General features: G+C 39.1%; 2 protein-coding genes across 2 annotated transcripts; both read left to right on the top strand.

The window, feature by feature from the left end:
• Positions 1 to 826: 826 nt before the first annotated feature.
• On the top strand, positions 827 to 2985 carry LOC124279118. The gene is made up of 2 exons (XM_046714907.1): positions 827 to 995; positions 2497 to 2985. The coding sequence occupies exons 1-2, from the start codon at positions 975 to 977 to the stop codon at positions 2983 to 2985; spliced, it is 510 nt and encodes a 169-aa protein (XP_046570863.1). The 5' UTR covers positions 827 to 974.
• Positions 2986 to 3490: 505 nt separating this feature from the next.
• On the top strand, positions 3491 to 20098 carry LOC124279117. The gene is made up of 8 exons (XM_046714905.1): positions 3491 to 3668; positions 7680 to 7695; positions 8872 to 8906; positions 10197 to 10262; positions 11191 to 11330; positions 12161 to 12230; positions 12727 to 12831; positions 20004 to 20098. Exons 1-8 carry the CDS (start codon positions 3507 to 3509, stop codon positions 20073 to 20075), a joined length of 666 nt encoding a protein of 221 aa, XP_046570861.1. The 5' UTR covers positions 3491 to 3506; the 3' UTR covers positions 20076 to 20098.
• The last annotated feature ends 1598 nt before the right edge of the window (positions 20099 to 21696 follow it).

The following is a 21696-nucleotide window of genomic DNA, read 5'->3' on the forward strand; positions in this document are numbered from 1 at the left end:
CCCAGGTTGCTAATATAGCTCAACAGGTGAAAAAACAAAACAAATCTCACCCAAGATGATAAACTCTGAAGTCCAAAGCCTTGGAACGCAGGCGTGTGGAAACCTTTGCCATGTCCAGTTGAACTCTCATAAGATGGCTAGTCACGCCGAAAACCCGGGTGATGCCAATTTCTGGTGTCCCCCTTCATGATATTGCTGGAATATTGCTGAAAAGGCGTAAAACCTAACTAACTCACTCTATCATTAGATCGATATGCCAATTATATTGGCTTTGTGATAGGTTGTGAGTGGCCAGTCATCCCTAATATTTATCGTGTAGTTGATCAACAGTTCCCTATTGGTGTCCGTAATTATAAAGGTCTTCTTGATCTTGAACTCGTGAAGATCCGTGTTAGAATTGATCTTCAGTAACCAATGCTTGTCGTAAGAGGCGACTAACAGGATCGGGTTGTCAGGCTCGCTGACTCGGTTGACGTGTATGTCATCGTATCCCAATTGGGTAGATAGATGTTCATGCTATTGATCACTGGATTTTCTAGCCCAGACTTGATTATTTCCAGACCGCCGCCACACGGCTGGAATATTGATGAATGGGGCGTAAAATTAAACTCACTCACTTGATCACATTCGAAACTGTCCCTCCCTCGATCTCTACTATGCCTTGGCAGGGCTGTTTTACAAAGTTAAATTGTCGTTTTGACGCGGTGCGGTTTTAGCGAATAACCGTCGGTTGTGTGCAAAAGGCATCTGGAGAAAGCGTGTGCACAGTGCGAGAGACGAGTGTCAATGTATGCAGTCTGAGTATACTTTGTAATTATATATTTTTGTTTCTGTGATATAATATTCTGGTTAGAAAGTGCACGTATTTGGATAGGGATACTGAGAGCGCATCATCTAAATCTAGATTGCCGACAAGGCTGCATCGCACAGGCCTTGTCGTTGCTTCTATAGACATCGATGTCGAGAAATGCTGCATGGAGTCCTCTGTCTATCAGGTTGGGGAAACCTACCGATCGGCTTATAAAAGGCCGAACGGATATTATAGGCCGTTCTGCCTATTTTGCTATAGGCCGATCGGGCTATATTTGACCATTATTATTATTATTATTTCACAAACTATCAATTTCCTCACGAAATGATGTTATATGATCATAGAAATGAATAGTTAATGGACCTCAGCTTGAAAAAAAGAAGTTTTTGGACAAAATGAAAATTTATATAAAGTTCAGGAAAAGATGTTTCATTTCAGAACACAATTTTGCACAGATTTTCATTTTGAAAACTAAAACTGAATATCGATGTCATTAATTTTCAGTGAAAAATGTCAAAAATATTATAGGTTTATGTTTAATTAGCAATTCCCAAACTCCTTTATTATGTGATGAAAATGCTCAAAAAGGGTTTGAATGAAAACCTCAGGACATCAAAACTTGAATGATGTTAAATTATCCTCATGCGGAAAAGCACCACTTTAAATTTATGTGATAAATATTAGGGGTGTCACGATACACCAATCTCGCGACACGATCGCGTATCACATACGATCGCGATACATAACTTTTCATAGCATTAATACCGCAACGTCACGGTTGGTCCATCAAAATAGTCTAGCCAATCACAACAACTGTTAGTTTCCAACCTATTTTTTAAGTATAGCTAGCTACATCTATTTATCGGAGCCGTCTGGTGTAATTTTACTATCAAGACTTTGATGGAGATGGATATAGCATAAAATTTGAATCGATAAAGTTTTAAAAGGAATCGATACGCGAAGCATGTATCGCATATCGTGATCGTCAGTAAAATGTATCGATGCATCGATACATTCACGTATCGCGACACCTAATAAATATCATATAATTAAAGGCCAATCGCCTATAGCAAAATAGGCTGAACGGCCTATTATATCCTGTTTGGCCTATTATAGGCCAATTGGTTGGTTTTCCCCAACCTGTCTATATTGTGGATTTCTGACATTCGTGATGTCATCTGATATGGAACTATTTGATCGACATAGCTACCTGTACGGGCATAAGCAATGCGCATGATAAATGCACTATATTTATTCACACTCTATTTTTCTCAGTTACTCACAAGATCTACTCATCAATATATGGATCAATGTTAACATGCAAGTTTATTTGTTGTGTAACGTTGCTTTCAGCAAGTTTCCAGCTGTATGATAGCAATCTGTAAATAATCAGGTCTGGACCAGACAATCCAGTGATTTATGACATGAACACTGACCTATGCAACTGGGGTATTACAGGCATCAACCAGAGAACCTGACCACTTGATTCCGTTAGTTGCCCCCAGTATGGGTTGCTGAAAATCAATTTGGATCTTCATTGGTTGGCAGCATGGAATTTTTGAAACATATTGTTTTACAATAAATTTAAATTTGAATATCTCCATGTGATTACACTGAATCGTGACACAGTCTTTGATCTTCCATTATTATTTAATGACCAAATATATTCCAATCTTATTGTCCAGATGAGGCGCAACTTCTATCGAGATGATCAGTTTGAAAAACGTCAGTACGGCGACTCTCAGTATGATGATAGTCAGTATGGAAGACCTCAGTACAGGGACACACAGTATGATGATCATCAGGATGGAAGTCCTCAATACAGGGACATACAGTATGATGATCATCAGTATGACGGTCAGTATGAAAATCATCAGCACAAGGACACACAGTATGATGCTCAGTATGAAGATGGCCCTTCATCAAATCGACAGGCTACGTTTGTGGAGCTCCTCAGGAAACAGAGTGATGTCATTGATAAACTTACCGATCGTGTAAGCAACGTAGGAATGGGACAGCCTGGTGGCTATGACTACGAGTATAAGGAGGTATATGAGGAACCCTACAGCTATGAGTATGAGACCTATGACAACTCTGTCTTTGAAGATCCTTACTACAGTGAAGGGATGGGCCCAGGACCTATGAGAGTCGGCGGAAGGGGCATAGGGCCATGAGCATGGTGAGTCTTTAGCTGCGCATACATGCTATCTCTTACTTCTTTCCACCCAGTTTATGCGACATTTGAGTGCAGTAGATATTTATAAAATATGTCTTTTGTCCAGATAGTGATAACAGGTAGCAATACCCCAGAATGTTTAAAATCGGGCTAGCCTAGTGGTTAAAGCTGCTCGCCATTCCACCGAGGGCCCAGGTTTGATTCCCCTCATGGGGACAATGTGTGAAGCCCACTTCCGTGTCCCCACCGTAATAATTGCTGGAATATTGCTAAAAGTGGCGTAAAACTCAAGAAACTCACTCACTCACACACTTAAAATCCTACCCTCCCTTCAGATACCTTTTAACATTAGTGAATAAGTTTACTTTACGCTGCACTCAGCAATTTTCCAACTATATGACGGGCGTATGTAAATAATCGGTCTGACTTTTAACGCTAGGAAACCAGGTATGGGTTTGCAAGCATGTGCTTATTTCTGAAACGATACTGTTTTTACAGGCCAGAGGACCTCGGGCAGTGATGAATTACAGAGGAAGACCCAGAGGAGGTCCTAGAGTAGGACCACTTGGGGCACATAGGGGGAGCAGGGGAATGGGTCACTATGGCAACGGAATGGGAGGACGACCGATGGGACCAAGGGGAGATGACTACCCCTACAGAAAAGATGGTCATGGAGGAAGGGTAAGAGCAGCTTCTGTGATCACACGCGGTAGTCAGATACTTTGTGTAAACGAAGTGAAAAGGTTAAAGGAAAATATTTTATTCTGGTAATAGGTCACAAGTGAGAAATTATTTGTCACAAGATGTTTGAACCAGGTTTAAGAAAGGTTCCCAGCTCTCTGACTTGTCACTATATGTAGGTTAACTGTCAGGATAGATCCCCTGACTGAATGCTAGTCGTAAGAGACGACCAAATGAATCCGATGTTTATGCTCTATGACTTGGTTCATCGCGTGGCCCCAAATTGATTATTTGATGGTCATATTAGTTTAGGCTAATTAGTTTAGGTTAGTTGTGTATCAGGCATGCAGTGTTGATTGTGTCATTGGTTGATAGTGTTATTGATTGATTGTGTCATTTGTGTCATCGGTTGATTGTGTCATCGGTTGATAGTGTTATTGGTTGATTGTGCCATCGGTTGATGGTGTTATTGGTTGATTGTGCCATCTTTGTCATCGGGTTGATAGTGTTATTGGTTGATTGTGTCATTTGTGTCATTGGTTGATTGTGTCATCTTGGTTGATTGTGCCATCGATGTCATCGGTTGATATTGTCACTGCGGTTGATTGTGCCATCGGTTGATTGTGTCATCGGTTGATAGTGTTATTGGTTGATTGTGTCATTTGTGTCACTGGTTGATTGTGTCATCTTGGTTGATTGTGCCATCGGTGTCATCGGTTGATATTGTCATTGCGGTTGATTGTGCCATCGGTGTCATCAGTTGATTGTTTCATCAGTTGATTGTGTCATCAGTTGATTGTGTCATCGTTTGATAGTGTTATTTGTGTCATTGGTTGATTGTGTCATCTTGATTGATTGTGCCATCGGTGTCATCGGTTGATTTTGTCATTGCGGTTGATTGTGCCATCGGTGTCATCGGTTGATTTTGTCATTGCGGTTGATTGTGCCATCGGTGTCATCGGTTGATTGTTTCATCGGTTGATTGTGTCATCATGGTTGATTGTGACATTGGTGTCATCAGTTGATTGTGTCATTGGTTGATTGTGTCAGTAAGTCCTGACTGCATGGGACATTGCTCAAGTCAGCCACTGATTTGACTGGACCTTTTCCTTCTTATGGTGAAGTGCCATTGCTGGAACATTACTGACTGTGGCATTAAATAACATTCATTCATCAGTTCACCATTTCTTTACCAAAAAATATTTAGGATCGGTGGGGTATCCTATAGTGGTGGTCCGATTAATTGAAATAATCGAAGATTGGTCGCACTGACCAATCGCTCACATTTTCTCATAATCGAACACAAACGATTTTGGACCTACTTGAAGGTGGATCATATCTTAAAAGTTGTCAGGGCCTTAATGCAGGTTTAATTCTTAGAAACGTCACTTCATTTACTGACAAGTCATAACTGATTATTTCTCTGGGAGGTTTATGTTAACGTGATATTAGTCATCACTTTAAAGTAGCAAGTTGCATCATTTTACTTTGGATGTGAAAGTCCCAAAGGCAATTTGCTAATATATAAGTAAGACAAAAACCAACAGAGGACCATCTAATACTTATCTGCAATAACAACCTGAACAGGAAAATCTTAAAAATGACGTTAACCAATTTTTTTTGATGATTGCTCATGGTAATAAATCAATCATCAATTGTGAGATTTCAAGCGATTCCCAACACTAGTATCCTAGTGCTTAAAGCGCTAAGCCGGGTTTGATTCCCTACAAGGGTACATGTGAAGCCCGCTTCTGGTGTCCACCCCTCTGTGATGTTGCTGGAATATTTCTTAAAGTGGCGTGTCGGGAACAGAAAACCATAATCACTCACTTGACAAAATTATTTAAAATATAACACAATATCTCACATTTGTGCAGTAGTTCGATTTATTAGCTAAGAAAACAACCTCCATAGCGCTGGGCTTGGGTCTGGAGACAAGTCTCTCGTGGGACTTGGACAATTAGCCCCTTCTGTGTTCCTAACGCAGAACAGGAGTGATTTGTGTATGGGGTCTTCATACTGTGTCTCACAGTCCCTGAACCACCTTATTTTCCCATACAGCATAGCCCTCTCTGCAATGCTAACGCCCTAAATGAAGCAATCTCTGGTTTCCCTGGGGCTCCTTTTCAATATAAATGGGTTTATTTGTTATAATCAAAATTATATAATATTCAGAGACTAAGCTTTAGCCTATGGGTCTTCAGTTTTGTAAGACCTGACCGATCAGACACTTTTCTCTTCTCTGACATGTTAATGACTAGTGGTATAGACTATTGATGGTGTTTATATCACAAAGTCTTTTACTGGCTATTCCCACCATGAATACCAAAGTCACCCATTTCTAGGCCATATTTGAAAGAAACCTCTATGATTTTAGCAGATAGTGTAACCTTCCATGACATCTTATGGTATGGCATTTATGGTGTCCCTGCCGTGATATTGCTGGAATATTGCTCAAACTTTAAAGTGGTGTAAAACCTTACTCACTCACTCACTCACTTACTCTTATGGTATGTTACATAAGAGGCTATATTCTGTACTCTGATCAACTAGTTGAGTGTGCGACAGAATCGGTCACACTCATAATGTTTACACTTTTTGTAGAACTTTGTTTAGTAATTGTTATGATAAGTTATTAATTTGTTATCACAGATGACAAAGAGCCTACTAAATTTGAAGGTTGTTCAGAGGCAGCTGACCCTGATTTTGTGGGTTGTTGGTCAATCTGACATAATGAGTCAGACAATGATGTTCCACTCTGGATCACTTTGTTACTTTCCTTCTCACATCCTGTGGGAGGCGGAGGGGTAGCCCAGTGGTTAAAGTGTTCGCTCGTCACGCCGAAGGCCCAGGTTTGATTCCCCACATGGGTACGATGTGTGAAGCTTATTTCTGATGTCCCTTGCCGTGATATTGCTGGAATATTGCTAAAAGCGGCATAAACCCAATTCACTCACTCACTCTCACATCCTGTGTTGTAACTGAGCAATTCCAAGGTCACTTGCCCTCTGTTAGTTGTACACCACCTATCTGACTAAAATAAATTTAGTAAACATTATGATTAAAACTTTAGAAAACACAAAGTATTAAGTCAATTAGAATTTACCCAGGACATGTGGCAATGTAGGTATTTAGGTTAATTTGGTTCTGTATTTCTGTAACTATGCAATAGGACATGTGCATTTGTTTCTCAACATGATCAGCAAGAAGATGATCCGTGAAGATCCGGGTTAGAGTTGATCTTCAGTACCCCATACTTGTTGGAAGAGGCGACTAACGGGATCGGGTGGTCAGGCTGGCTGACTTGGTTGACACATGTCATCATATCCCAATTGCGTAGATCGATGCTCATGATGCTGATCACTGGATTGTCTGGTCCAGACTTGATTATTTACAGACCATCGCCATATAGCTGGAATATTGCTGAGTGCTGCGTAAAACTAAACTCACTCTCACTCAGCAAGAAGATAATTACTATGTGGAATACATATGCATTGTTTAAAAATGAGCAGTGCTTGGTATTAATGTTAAAATGGGAAAGTTCCTATGCTATACATGCTCTGGCAGAAATTAAAGTTTGATATTTCCATGTTTCAAACCTTTCGAGATTTGACTGACAGAATTACTTCACTGTTTGATCATTTTCCAGGTTTTTCCAGATCTGACTTTCAAATGTTTCTCCTTGACTTAATCATTTCATTCTTTTCAAGATTTGACCGTCAGATTTAAGTCCTCCAATTTAGTATTTTCAGTTTTACAAAATTTGATAGTGAGATTCCACAAGTTGGTTTAATTTCAGTCCAATCATGATTTAATTAATTTTATTTACTAATTGAAAATATGAGGCTTTTGATGATTTGACTGTGAGGCCCACTGCTGGATAGTTTTCAAGATTTACTGATAGATATAGGTGCCAGGCTTGGGTAAGTTGTTGCCAACGACCTTCACCTCAACCCTTCCAAACAGTGTCTCCACGGCAACCTAGTGAAGTGTATGTTCTGTTTGTTGCAGGCCGACCTCAAACAGTGTAAGATGATTGAATGTACCTACAAACAAAGCAGCCCTCCAACATAGAGACATTAACATATAGTCATTGTCACGTCCCAGACGTGGTAATGAGGCAGACGGACGGTTCTAGCCATTGGTTGGCCTGGATCAGGCCATGGTGAAACAATGAACTACCAAATATGGTCGCAGGACTGTGGCCAACTGTACAGTGTTTGAGTCAGCTTAGAGAAAATGTTCCAAATTGTAACCATGGTAACGTGTTGGAACACAGTTCAACAGTAAATTTGTACATTTGAACACAGAACATGTTGATGTGAATATTTTTCATCAAAGTCATTTTCACGAAAATATATTTAGTTGAGGTTACCATGGTAATGGAAAATGATTAATTACTAGCTGATCCGTCATTGATTTACTATATTAAACATATTAAAAAGAAAGACGATGTTGTCGGATTCCTATTCTCGTTACTGCAACACCTTTTGAGCTTCATTAAAGTCTTACAATGTAATTACTTTCAACACTGCCTTTGAGCTTGCACCGATTTAAGCTTAAAAAATATATTTCAGAGTAAAGGCATGATATGTCATTAAAGAAAATCCATATATTCAGCTCTCCCGGCATCTTCAATCCAGCTTTCGCAATCCTTACCATTGCTGCCTCCTTACAATGACTTAATGATGACTACCGATATTAAAATTGTTACCTCTCCAGCAATGAAAGCAAAAATGTTATTGAAATTATGCTGTTTAGTTGGAAGTTGAGAAAACAAATGAAAAACTTGCTGTTTTAAATTTGATTAACTTTGAATATGATTCAAGATCCCAAAATGATACCAGATATGTTTATGTTGATGTTCAAGTTGTGGTATCTTTTTACCATGATCGCTATGTAGGAGTAATATTAAGTGTAGTTGTGTAGCCTAGTTAAAGTGTTTGCTTTCGTCACGCTAAAGACGCGGGTTCGATTCCTGCTTAGGTACAATGTGTGAACCCCATTTATGTTATCCCCCTGCTGTTATATTGCTGGAATATTGCTAAAAGCCGCATAAAACTATACTCACTCAATTGTGTCATTCCTCATAATGCTTCAAGTTGAAATATGTGATGCTAAAATATACATGTATTTCACTTCCATTATATTCAATAATCGCATGACATTATTTTGTTTTATCTTTCTTCACGCTGTATTGCAGGTAACCTCTATCTGGAGGCCATGAAGAAGAATATGGTAAGGATACTGTTTTTATAATCACGGAAAGTAGTTTCAACATGCCCAGGGTTCTATATGAATGCAATGCTTATTGGCATGGGTAAAAGATTGGAATTTTTTACGATACTTGTAAGAGTGGACCTAGGGACCGTTCATAATGTATGGCTAGGGAAGGTGGGGTGTTGTATTTTATTATTATTGTTATATTGGTATTTATCCAGCTATAGTCCATCCCACATTAAGTGATCAAAGCTTCTTTGTTTTTCCCTGGATCATTGGATGTCAGTCTCAGTGGCACATCATATTGCTAATCTCAACTCCCAGGGGATTATACAACTCTTGCAGCCACTAGGGGCACTGAGTTAATGTGACTTTCCCATACTTTTGAGGTACCCCTTCACAGCTCGGTGGACTGGAACACATAGTCTCAGTACTTTGTCCAAGTTTTACAGCGTTGCTGCTCTACCCAAGAACTTGGTGTTTGCACGTATTCATGGTCATTTACAAAAGATTAGGTAGGTTCTTTTAAGTGCACAGGGTTGTGTACTGTACACTAGGGGTTGTGACAACACTGAAAGAGTCTTCACACAAAGTTGACTCCAAGGTTTTACACCCGGTCACAGGTGGACATGTACATTGTGACTGACCCTCTAAAAATTTAAGTACAAAATATGTGACCCCTGCATGTCATGTACAAAACAATGCCCCTTTAAGCATTTTTTTTTTAATAGTATTTTTATGTACAAAATTGCTGACCTCCGAGTATATGTGTACAAAATTGATGACCCTTCTCCCCACCTCCCCAGAACAAAATGTGTGACCCCCCTTAAATTCATCATCCACCTCCCTCCCTTCTATTTTCAATTGGGGGCGGTGGGGTAGCCTAGTGGTTAAAGCATTGGCTCGTCACGCCCAAGACCCGGGTTCCAATCCCCACATGGGTACAATGTGTGAAGCCCATTTCTGGTGTCCCCCGCTGTGGTGTAGCTGGAATATTGCTAAAAGCAGCGTAAAACCAAACTCAGTCAGTCAGTCAGTCTAATTTCAATAGAGATGTTTTTTTCACAAGTGTGGTAAGGGGGGTAAGAGGGTTGCCTTTACTCCACTAATTTGGCATTAAGCAACATGTGAACCATTACTGTATTGTACTAAGTTGCTTTGAACCAAACTCTCCTTCTGTATACAACCTGTGTAGTTGGCCCAGATGTGGTAGCAGGCCACCATGCCTTGTACAGGTCCATGTTGTTAGATCAGGTTACTACCATGTTTGACAGTTCCTGGTACTACTACCGATCTGTTTGTGTACAGCCCACCAACCCGGACACCCTGTCTCTCTACTGCCCTGCCTGCAGCTACCTGGCCAGGAACAACATGGTGAGATATAGCACAATTTGGTGAGATATAACACAATGTGATGAGATATAATGCAGTGTGGTGAGATATAACAATGTGGTGAAATATAACACAATGTGGTAAGATATAATGCAATGTGAATTGCTTCAACATGTGGTGAGATATAACACAATGTGGTGAGCTTTGGCTTGTGATGAGATATAATGCATTATGGTGAGATATAACACAATGTGATGAGATGACACATGGAGATATATACCATGGGTTATGGATAACACAATGTGGTGAAATATAACACAATGTGGTAAGATATAATGCAATGTGATGAGTTGCTTCAACATGTGGTGAGATATAACACAATGTGGTGAGACATAACACAATGTGACGATCTTCAACATATGATGAGATACAACACAATGTGGTGAGCTTCAACATGTGATGTGATATGGTGCAACATGTGGTGAGATATAACACAATGTGGTGAGCTTTGGCTTGTGATGAGATATTAATGCAGTGCTGTGAGATATAACACAATGTGGTGAGATATAACTCAATGTGATGAGATATAACTCAATGTGATTGGATATAACAGAATGTGGTGAATTATAACACAATGTTGTGAGATATTACACAATGTGATGAGATATAATACAATGTGGTCATATATGACACATTGTGATATATATCACACTGTGGTGAAAGATGACACAATGTGATGAGGTATAACACAATGGTATGAGCTTCCACACAAGTATAACACTTGTGAAATATAACACAATGTGGTGAGATATAACACAATATGGTGAGAAAAAGCACAACCTGCTGAGCCATAACGGGACAAGTTGGGTTGTGTTCTCTCCCTCAACGAGTTTTGCATGATGAATCATTTATGTTGTCAATACTGATCCACCACAACTGACTTGCCCTGATATCTTCATCATCCCTCCAGGACTTCCTGAACCATCACAAGTCCCGCACACACTCCAACCAGATGGCCCGCGTCGAGGAGATGCCGCCATACATCGACAAGCAGGTCAAGGACACTATTGCCAAGATCTTTCAACAGCGCAAAGACCAAAAGTCTCTAATGTAGGTTTGGTCATGTCGGACAAACACATGAGGACAGAATACGCTTCACACAGTCCCACATCCTTGTCGTTGTTTGATTGGTTTGATGTATAACGCCGCATTCAGCAATATTTCAGCTATATAGTGGCGGTCTGTAAATAATCGAGTTGGATCAAACAGTCCAGTGATCAACATCATGAGCATCGATCTACGCAATTGGGATACAATGAAATGTGTCAACCAAGTCAGCGAGCCTGACCACCCGACACTGTTAGTCACCTCTTATGACAAGCCAATTCTAACCTGGATCTTCACGGGTCACATCCTTGTCAGGGTAATATATGTATGTGTAGTAACATGTTTCTGTCCCTGTGGGGATTCTCAACAGAGTTGGGGGTGGCGAGGTAGCCTAGTGATTAAAGCGTTCGCTCGTCACGCCAAAGACCTTGGTTTGATTTCCCACATGGGTACAATGTGTGAAGCCGATTTCTGGTGTCCCCCGCCGTGATACAGCTGGAATATTTCTACCTAAAAGCGGAATAAAACTAAACTCACTCACACACTCAACAGAGTTACTCACAGTCTCCCATGATTTTGGCCCTGAGGGATTCCGTACCCACTATTTGTCATGAGAATCTAGTGTGTGACCTGGCGTACCCAGGTGATTCTGACCAATGCTTTTGCTATCAACCACATGCCCATCTATAATTAATGACTTCATGAGACTTAAATCGTTCTTACATTGACCAGATGCTTGATGCCGAAAAGGTCGCATGGACCCTATGATTTGAATTCCATATGTTAAAGATTTAGATAGTTGAAAAGTTTAGTATGTTCATCTTGCGTTTCAGGTTCTGCTCAATCTGCGACCTTGATCTACACATTCCTTACTCAGACCATAAGAATTTGGAACTTCATAAGGTGAAATGATGTTCATCATACCCCATCGTTGTCAGATCAGTCTGGTTCATTCTTCACCTTTCTTCCAAATAGTTGCACGGGTTTACCTTGAGTCCTGTATTTGAGGGTCCCTGGGACTCATACTCTTAATTTTCAGGGGTCCTGGACTACAAAATGGGGGTCCCAGACACTTAAATAATATTATTAATACTATGTTGTAATATTGTTGTAATTCAGTTACTGTTATTGTATTGTGTATCATGTTCATCACATTGTTACAGTAATTAAATTGCAAATGATACCATAACCCGGTTAGTCAGTGATAACTTATTGTTACTTGATCGGAATTTTTACAAAAAGTATTGTTTTTTTCTGCGTCCTCGTTGATGTGCTAATACATTTCGTTGCGTCCTTTGTCAATTTTTATCAAACCTTTACTTAACATTTGTTGGCCTGGCATATACCCAAGAAGTTGATGACACCATCTATAAGTAAATATTGTTATGTTTTATTTCAGATTCGCTGTAACACAATCAAGCTTGGGTGTTTAATATGCAAGACCAAGCCCTTTAACAGTTTCTCCGAGTACAAGGCTCACTGTAAGATTGACACCCACATAGAGGTAGGCGCTACATATCTCAACATGCTCATTTATCAGATTGTTAAATAGTGTGATCAAATCAATTGTTGCACCAATATTCTAGACCCTTCATTTGTAAGTGTAAAGTTTATTTTCTAGAGGTCTATTCTTAATATGACTACTGGGTTATCTCCCTTCATTCGAGTTTATTCCGAAGGAGCCATTTCAGTTGTAAACTTCAATACAATTTTGGTATGTTTGTGTACTAGTATTATTTTTCCTTATCCTGACTCATGCTCTTTTGCTTGTCTTCTTCTTCTTGCTTGAACATAGTGGAACACTTGTATCTCCCCTAATTGAAGCCCTTCAATTTAAAATCACTAATTAGTATTCACCACGAAGTTACCTCCCCTTTCCACAAGCTGGGAGCAGGGCAGCCCTCTACCCATGTGCCTCACTCTCTCCTTCTTAGCCCAGTGAGCTGGCGGTGAGCGCCTGTGTCTCTGTACGACACACTATATCCTTTGAATTATATTTAGTTAGTTACCTCATTATAGACATCTATAGAGGTTTAGCTAGTATCCTTCAACGATTATATATTGATATTTAGTCGTTTTTCTACAGTTTATTCCACGGGCCCGTGTTTGTTTCAGTGGATTACGTTGATGAAAATTCTGTACTATTGCAGATTACGTTTTATGCTGCTGCTGATCCGCCTTTAATATGATGTACGTAGCCATGTTTATTATATTCACATTGCAGTTTGCGGTACTAATTTATCCAATTCTACCTTTTATTAATATTTACTTTTGCGTTTGTACGCTTTTAGCAGATAGAGTCGGCGTATGCAGAGTCTAGTATGACTGATACATCGGAACCCCTTCGCCAGTCTACTGCTGTTGGCCCGACTCCTCCCGTGTGGTGTTCAGCTAGAGTGGTGGAGAGGTGTGGGGCGTAGTCAGCCATCTCCAAGAAGCATCCTGCTTCCCCAGACATCCCATCGTCGCCAGCAGAAGACTAGAGGGTTTTCTACTACATCTCAACAAGCGAGACCGTTCCCATGAAGTTTTGGGCCTGTATGATGATCAGCGGTCATCTAATGCGGATGTACATCAAAGATTGACCGATAATACCGGCACAGATCAGCATGCAGCCTGATGTACCAAGCGCGCAGATATCGATGATGCGTCCTGAGGGTCCCATCATTACCAACACTCCAGCGCCAGGCGTGTTCTTTTTGCAGGGCAGCGTCGACCTCTGAGGAAAATCAGCGAGTCTACTAGGACTTTCTCAAGCCCGAGATTGTTCCAGCCCGATGACCTGGACCTCTCGATGATCAGCTGATCATCATCCCGACGTCATACAAGAAGCGACCGGGGACAGCTACAACGACATCAGCAGAGATCGCCATGCAGCCTGATGCCACCTGCACTGATGATGGACGATTTTCCGGTGGACCCCTCCATTAACACGCCAGATAAAGCACCGGCGACCTGCGTGCAGACCATCCAGAAGACATGATCGCGACAAATTATATGAACATCATGGAGGACCAATATCTGGCGGTAGCAGAGGTCGAGCAACCTTAGCGAAGGCTCCAGCGTAGAACAACACCCAGATGCACCCCCGTCAAGCGTAGCAGCCAGGGCGATGTCACCTTCAAGTGAAGAGAAGTCACGGACCACCTTGGCCAGAAGGACCTAGATGTACAGCCTTAGCGAAGGCCTTCGCGAAGGCGGAAAGGACCTAGATGTACGGCCAGGCGGCGGAAAGAACCTAGATGTACAGCCAGCGAAGGACCGGCGAAGGCAGGATCGATCATCACCTTATGCGGTTTCATCCCTAGTTGTGGACTCCGGACCATCAGACATCACGGGAAGCCTTCGGCGAAGGTCATATCATTCGTTCCCCGGACGGCGGGCGCAGAGGAAGCTTCAGCGAAGGCATGCGCGCGAGGACACCTGAATCAGATCATCATCATCTAGAAGGACATCGAGGGACTATACAAAGAGCTTAGCCGAAACTATCAGCGTTCCCCTCACAAGTCTCGAGAAGATCAACCCATAGACAAGTTGATCATCGATATCAAGTATAAGAACTACAATCGCATTATATTGGTTCTGTTGAATCCATGGCGAAGACGTATGTTAGGCTGGCCTAAATAGATCTAGAGCGATCAATTGGGCACCTTATCACCAGACTTAGAATAATACGACTTCTGAATATGATGATAAGATGATCCATGCGACCCTACTTAGGCAAAGCCGCCCGATCCACATCCTGTTAAACACAGAGGCTGTTCGCGAAGCAAAGCTCATATATATATTTATATATATATATATATACTAATCGGGCTTTGACTCGACACCTTCGCGATGGTGTTGAAGGCTAAGTAACTCAAGTCTACCGCTTCACCCAGAAGATCTAGAAGGGATACGCGAGAACTTAGCGAAGTCTCCGGCGTCACCGAGGAAGTCTCCTCAAGGGTTTCCATATACTAGCCACTCGTCGTATATGGCTACTTTCGTCGATCCGTTCAAGGCGTCGCATAAGTTGATTATCAACTGTATGCCAGATGCTCGCGATCTATAAGCCTCTGGCGAAGATAATTGCTCAGGCTATTTACAACACAGAGCGTCGCTGTATTATTAGTCGCGACATTTCATAGATCTTCACAGAAATCAACTATTTCAGTATAAATTGCTAATATACAATCCCGGGACGATCACGATTATCTACATCGTGACCATTGCGCATATCTGCAGACAATTCAATATCGAAATTGAACAGCAGCCTTGTTACAGTACGTATAACTCTTAATCGTCAAAGTTTCTGAGAAGAAATATGTACAACAAGTTCAGCGTTAATTCTACAATTATGGCGATACATTCATGTATACAGTCTACAAGCTCACAACTTTGCAAGTTGTTTTATACCCTTATATATAAGGAAGTCGAGATTATATTCAAAACTGAAGAATTACTTCCGCGACAACCAGGAAAATAACCTACACCCAGCATAAAATTACAGATGCTGAGATATTTTGTAGCGGTTACCATTAACCCTCGAAACACGTGGTCACTCCGGATATGCCCCGGGAAGCTTCACGGTGAAGACCCGGCGTTTATGCTAATATCAGCAGCGACAAATTTATTCAAGGTGGGCTTTTCAGCTACACGGTGACGACATCTGTGACAGCGGGTATTATACAGAATCAAAAATGCCTTGTTCTGATTGGACGGCGAGGGACAACGACCTACACAGAGGTGCGATCTCTATTCACAGTTCAGACTTACGTCACAAGTGACAACTATATATCAGTGAGCGAGCAAGCCTCATTACAGTCCAGTTAACCTGAACATTCATGATTAGACTGCTTTTCTTCAGGAGTTAGAGACCTCCTGTCAAGTTAAGGCGAGGGATGACGGCAGTCAGGCGATTTTACATAAAGTTTCGAGGACAGACACACCTGGTTGTGCACCTACATCGTCAAAAGGACTTAGCGGCGAATTACCCTAAGGCGAAGATACAAGTGGATCTAAATCCACAGGCGTTTCAAGACTACAGCTGAATTTCATCAAAGCGACTAACACAGCTAGATGGTTAGTAAACCTACTAAACTTCTGTTTGGAGAATAAGCGGAAATTTCCGCCAAACCTGGGGATATGAATATAGTGCTCCAGCACCTCACAAGTGAGGTTTATGAACACGCCTGGATGACATACTTGGACCCCATGATGCACGATGAATTCTATCAAGATGGCCAGCAAAGAGCACTGTAAATTTATCTCCACCAAACCAAACAGGAGGAAAAAATGCAACAGATTATTTCCTCTATCATCAACTTTCTTTGGAGTGAAGTCTCATGTACTATATCTCCATTTGGATCAGAACTGTCATACTCTCGTGCATATCGGCCGGATGGACCTATTCCGACCCTCCATGAGCTTAATACTCCTTGATATTATAGCTAACTTCTACGAATTGTCCTACACAAATGTGATTGAAATAATGGAGGTTTATTTCTGGAAATCCGATATGGTGGTTGCAAACCATTATCTGAGAGATATCACCTCTACGAGGGACGTCTCAGGTATGCACCAATTCGATCCCATGGTCACCATGACAACAGCTGAGCAGTTCCTCGAGAAGATAAGTCAATCTAACAGATTTTTACTTATCTTATAACAATACTAAATAGCTTCATGCTATATATATAATTTACTTAAGTTCCTTTTATCATCACAGTACTATGATTATTACATCATACAATATATAAGTTAACAGCTCTACAGAGTTTGTTATTATATATATTTACCTTAAGTTATTCATATCTTAAAGAGTAATACTATGGTTACATGATAAATGCATTAGCTAACAAACTCTACAGAGTTTTGGCTATTTTATACATAGCTTAAGTTAATTAAGCTAACAAACTCTACTTGGAGTTTTACTATTATATAGGTAACTTAAGCTAATTATACCTTAAGCATAGTACTATACTCATATTATTAAAATATATTGGCTAACAAACTCCTAAGGAGTTTTGCTATTATATAGGTAGCTTAAGCTTATTCATATCTTAAGCTTAGTACTATGTTTATATCATATAAAGTAGATTAGCTAACAAACTCTAAAGAGTTTTTGCTATTTGGCTTAAGTATCATCATATTTCTAAGCAATATGGTTATATTATAACATGTATTAGCTAACAAACTCTACAGAGTTTTAGCTATTATATATGTAACTTAAGCTTATTCATATATCTTAAAGCGCATAGTACTATGTTTATATCATATAGGTATATTAGCTATCAAAAAACTCTAAAGAGGGTTTTGCTATTATATATTTAAGCTTAAGTTTCATCATATTTTAAGCTTTATGGTTACATTATAACATGTATTAGCTAACAAACTCTACGGAGTTCTTGCTATTATATATATGTAGCTTAAGTTTTCCTTCATAAGCTCAATACTAGGTTTATATCATAGCTAACAAACTCTAAAGGGTTGTTTTAGGCTATTATACAATTAGCTTAAGTTTTCATCATATCTTAAGCAGTATGTTTACATTATAAAGGTATTAGCTAACAAAACTGATGCTCCGGAGTTTTGTTATTATATATATATAGCTTAAGTTTCATCATAACTTAAGCTCAGTACTATGTTTTTTAACATAAAAAGTATATTAGTTAATAAACTCTAAGGGTTTATTTTGCTATATACATTTAGCTTAAGTCTAATCTTATCTTAAGCTTAGTACTATGGTTACACTATAAACATATTAGCTAATAAACTCTACAGAGTTTTTGGCTATTATATATATGTAGCTTAAGTTAATAATATCTTAAGCACAATACTATACTCATATTGTAAAATATATTAGCTAACAAACTCTCACGGAGTTCTGCTATTATATATGTAGCTTAAGTTCATTATATCTTAAGCACACTACTATACTCATATTGTAAAATATATTAGCTAACAAACTCTAACGAGGTTTTGCTGTGTATTATATATGTAGCTTAAGTTAATTATATCTTAAGCACACTACTATACTCATATTGTAAAAATATTAGCTAACAAACCCTACAGAGTTTTGCTATATATATGTAGCTTAAGTTAATTATATCTTAAGCTCAGTACTATACTAATATTATAAATATATATTAGCTAACAAACTCTACAGAGTTTGGCTATTATATATGTAGCTTAAGTTAATTATAGCTTAAGCACAGTACTATACTCATATTATAAAAATATATTAGCTAACAAACTCTACAGAGTTTGGCTATTATATATGTAGCTTAAGTTAATTATAGCTTAAGCACAGTACTATACTCATATTATAAAAAAATATATTAGCTAACAAACTCTACAGAGTTTTGCTATTATATATGTAGCTAAAGCTTATTCATATCTTAAGCTCAGCATTATATCTATATCATATAAGTATATTAACTAACAAACTCTAAAGAGTTTGCTATTATATAATTAGCTTAAGTTTAATCATATCTTAAGCTTAGTACTATGTTATATCTTAAAGTATTTTAGCTAACAAACTCTAAGGAGTTTATACTAGCATATTAACAAGCTTAAGTCTATTAGTCTTAAGCATTGTATTAATGTTATATATACTTTATCATAATAAAGTACATGGTAATAACCTTTATATGGCAGCTGATAAGTTAGCAGCAGGAATTCATCAGTTCAGTGCCTTTATGAAGTTCCCATAGGGTTATTACAATCATCACAGTTCAAATCACTAATTATTAAAATCCAAAGTATTAGATATTCCCACCTCCGTCTCAAGTAGGATGCTACAAACAAAAGAGCATGAGTCAGGATAAGGAAAAATATGTAATTTTTGGAGTAAAATTGATATTTTATACTTATCCTGACTCATGAGGTCAGCCCTCCCATCCTCCCCAAATAACACTTTGGATTTCCCTGTAAATTCAAATGTTGGGCTCAGTATATGAGGAGAGAGTGAGGCACATGGGTAGAGGTGGCGCCCTCGTTCCCGAGCTTGTGGAAAGGAGGTAACTTCGTGGTGAATACTAATTAGTGATTTTAAATTGAAGGGAGCTTCAATTAGGGAGATACAAGTGTTCCACTATGTTCGCAAGAAGAAGAAGACAAGCAAAAAGAGCATGAGTCAGGATAAGTATAAAATATCAATTTTACTCCAAAAATTACATTTTGTGAAATTGTTGGACGTGTTGTTAGTTAGCAGTGTGCGAAATAGCCACCGGCCTGTTAGCCCATGGCTAGTAAAATTCCAGTCGGGCCAGTAAATCTCCAGAGTGACTGGCTAGCATTTTGTGGGCTAGTAACATTCAGGCATAGCTAGCCCGACTGGCCAGCAAAATTTGGAACTATTTCGCACACTGAGTTAGTTTTAGGAAATGGGTTCAAGAGAGATGTGAATAATCATTTTTCAAAATGTACATGTATACTTATCATGTTCATATATTTTTGCCTATTGTCATACAACTGCTGTAATCCTATTTTGGGGTCATTGGCAATGACACAGCATTTGTTAAAGGATTTGGATTAAAAGTTTAAAGGATTTTAACGTCTTTTATCCTTTCAAGCAATACACATTTACTTAAAAAGAATATACATGTTGAAGTCTAATAGTTAACTCTGCTTACGATTTGAGAGTCCACTGTTCACCTTCATTTTGTGAGCAAAATGTGTCTCGTGTTCCAGAAAGCTGAGGTGGAGAGAAGGAAGAGTGATGATCTGATAGAGAGATGCACTCAGCTGGTGGGTAGACTGTAAATTGTTTAACTTATCCTATCTCACGACTTGCATCCATCACGTGAGATAGCATTGGTATATAAATACAATGCCGTCCGGTAATTCCTTGCACCCAAGCACATCTATCGCAACACGGCAACTAACGTCTATAAGATTCTAACGTTGCATTATGCCATATGGTTGACCTTACCGGCGTTCTGACGACATCGCTTGCTGTCCGGTAATTCTGCGCAGCAACTGATGTGGATAACATCCAGCTGGAGATCCGAAGTATTGAAGCATATTAGGGCCAGATTATTTTCAAAAGTCACTTCATCAATGTAAGGAAGATAAATCCATTTATGAATAATGAAGAAGGTTTAAAAGTCTGAAGAAAACAAATTTTCATAAAACTGTCAATTTATCTGTCAATTACAGTTATTTACTTACCTTTAGTGATTAAAAGCCAGTCCCTTGTAGAAATGTCCGGATTTCAAGCGTAAATGTGGTAGCAGACGATGTTTACCTTCAATACGGAAGTACGCTATTGCAGCTGCGCAGAATTACCGGACGCTTGTATACTATTTATAGTTATAGTTATTCTCATTGGATAATTAGCCTGGCATCAACCAATCACGTTTCGCCTTATTTCGACGCTCGAAACTGCCTGAGTTGGAGTCAAAATTACATTCTCGCTGTGTGGAAATAATTTAAAAAGGTATTCAAATATCAAATCGAAATAGTGATAATGGTTATCACAAATCGAAACTAAGGTGTCAGATTTGATTTTCTATGAATCGAACCGAATTGTTGCTGTCCTAATGTTTATGTCTATAAGTTTGGATGTACATACCAACCAGGATGCTAATTTTTGTATAAGTATGGAACATGCTGTGTTGTGTTGCTGCTGTTCTTGGCCCTTCACACAGAAAAGTGCTACAACTGTCATAAGCCTGTTTTAAAGAATTGGAGTCAGGGAGTTACGACCATCTTAACACTGAGATTGCTTTGCGGAACGATGCCAATTTAGAACAGTTGGAGATTACAATTTATAACAGTTACTGTACAATGGGAATCATATGGTGGCAATTTAGGACCTGATATTTTTTTATCCTTAAGGCCAGACCAATTTCATTTCTTGTTTTACAGATTTTTGTTCTCAGAAAACCTAAAAGCAGGGGGAAAAAAATAAATAATAAAAATCACCAGTCAAAGTAATAAACCTTTTAAATGAAAATGCTAAAAGTATTTACGATTGGCAATTTATGAAGTCTATATGGGTGAAAAAAACAATCTAAAAACATTTTCTTGCACATTTACATTTTTGGCCAATAAAAATATGAAAATTTTATTTTTTGAGCAGGGAAAATTAATTATTATTTTTTTTCCTTATTCCTGAAAAAATATGACCGGTGGATCCGTAAAACAAGAAATAAATATGGTCTGGCCTAAAAAGCATAGAGCCACAAGTTTACTGGACATGTGAGGTAGGCACTAGGGTAGGGTGACCATAACATTTTGAGACGTAGGCCTCCTACAACAAAAATTCAAAATGAAATGCAGAGAAATAATATAGAATAGAATGTACAAATGGATGATGAAAGAAGAAAAAGAGTAAAATAGAGTGAAAACAGCAGCTACCAGTAGAAGAGAGATTCCTTTT

Source organism: Haliotis rubra, unplaced genomic scaffold (assembly GCF_003918875.1).
Source record: "Haliotis rubra isolate DU_JTF1 unplaced genomic scaffold, ASM391887v1 Scf2467, whole genome shotgun sequence".
Lineage (NCBI taxonomy): Eukaryota > Metazoa > Mollusca > Gastropoda > Lepetellida > Haliotidae > Haliotis > Haliotis rubra.

Bases quoted from the DNA above. Each gene is read 5' to 3' on its own strand.
- LOC124279118 (XM_046714907.1), top strand. From the start codon at position 975: ATGGAGTCCTCTGTCTATCAG. The intron at 996-2,496 runs GTTGGGGAAACC...CTTATTGTCCAG, and splicing joins TGGAGTCCTCTGTCTATCAG to ATGAGGCGCAACTTCTATCG.
- LOC124279117 (XM_046714905.1), top strand. From the start codon at position 3,507: ATGAATTACAGAGGAAGACCCAGAGGAGGTCCTAGAGTAGGACCACTT. The intron at 11,331-12,160 runs GTAGGTTTGGTC...CTTGCGTTTCAG, and splicing joins AAAGACCAAAAGTCTCTAAT to GTTCTGCTCAATCTGCGACC. The intron at 12,231-12,726 runs GTGAAATGATGT...GTTTTATTTCAG, and splicing joins AGAATTTGGAACTTCATAAG to ATTCGCTGTAACACAATCAA.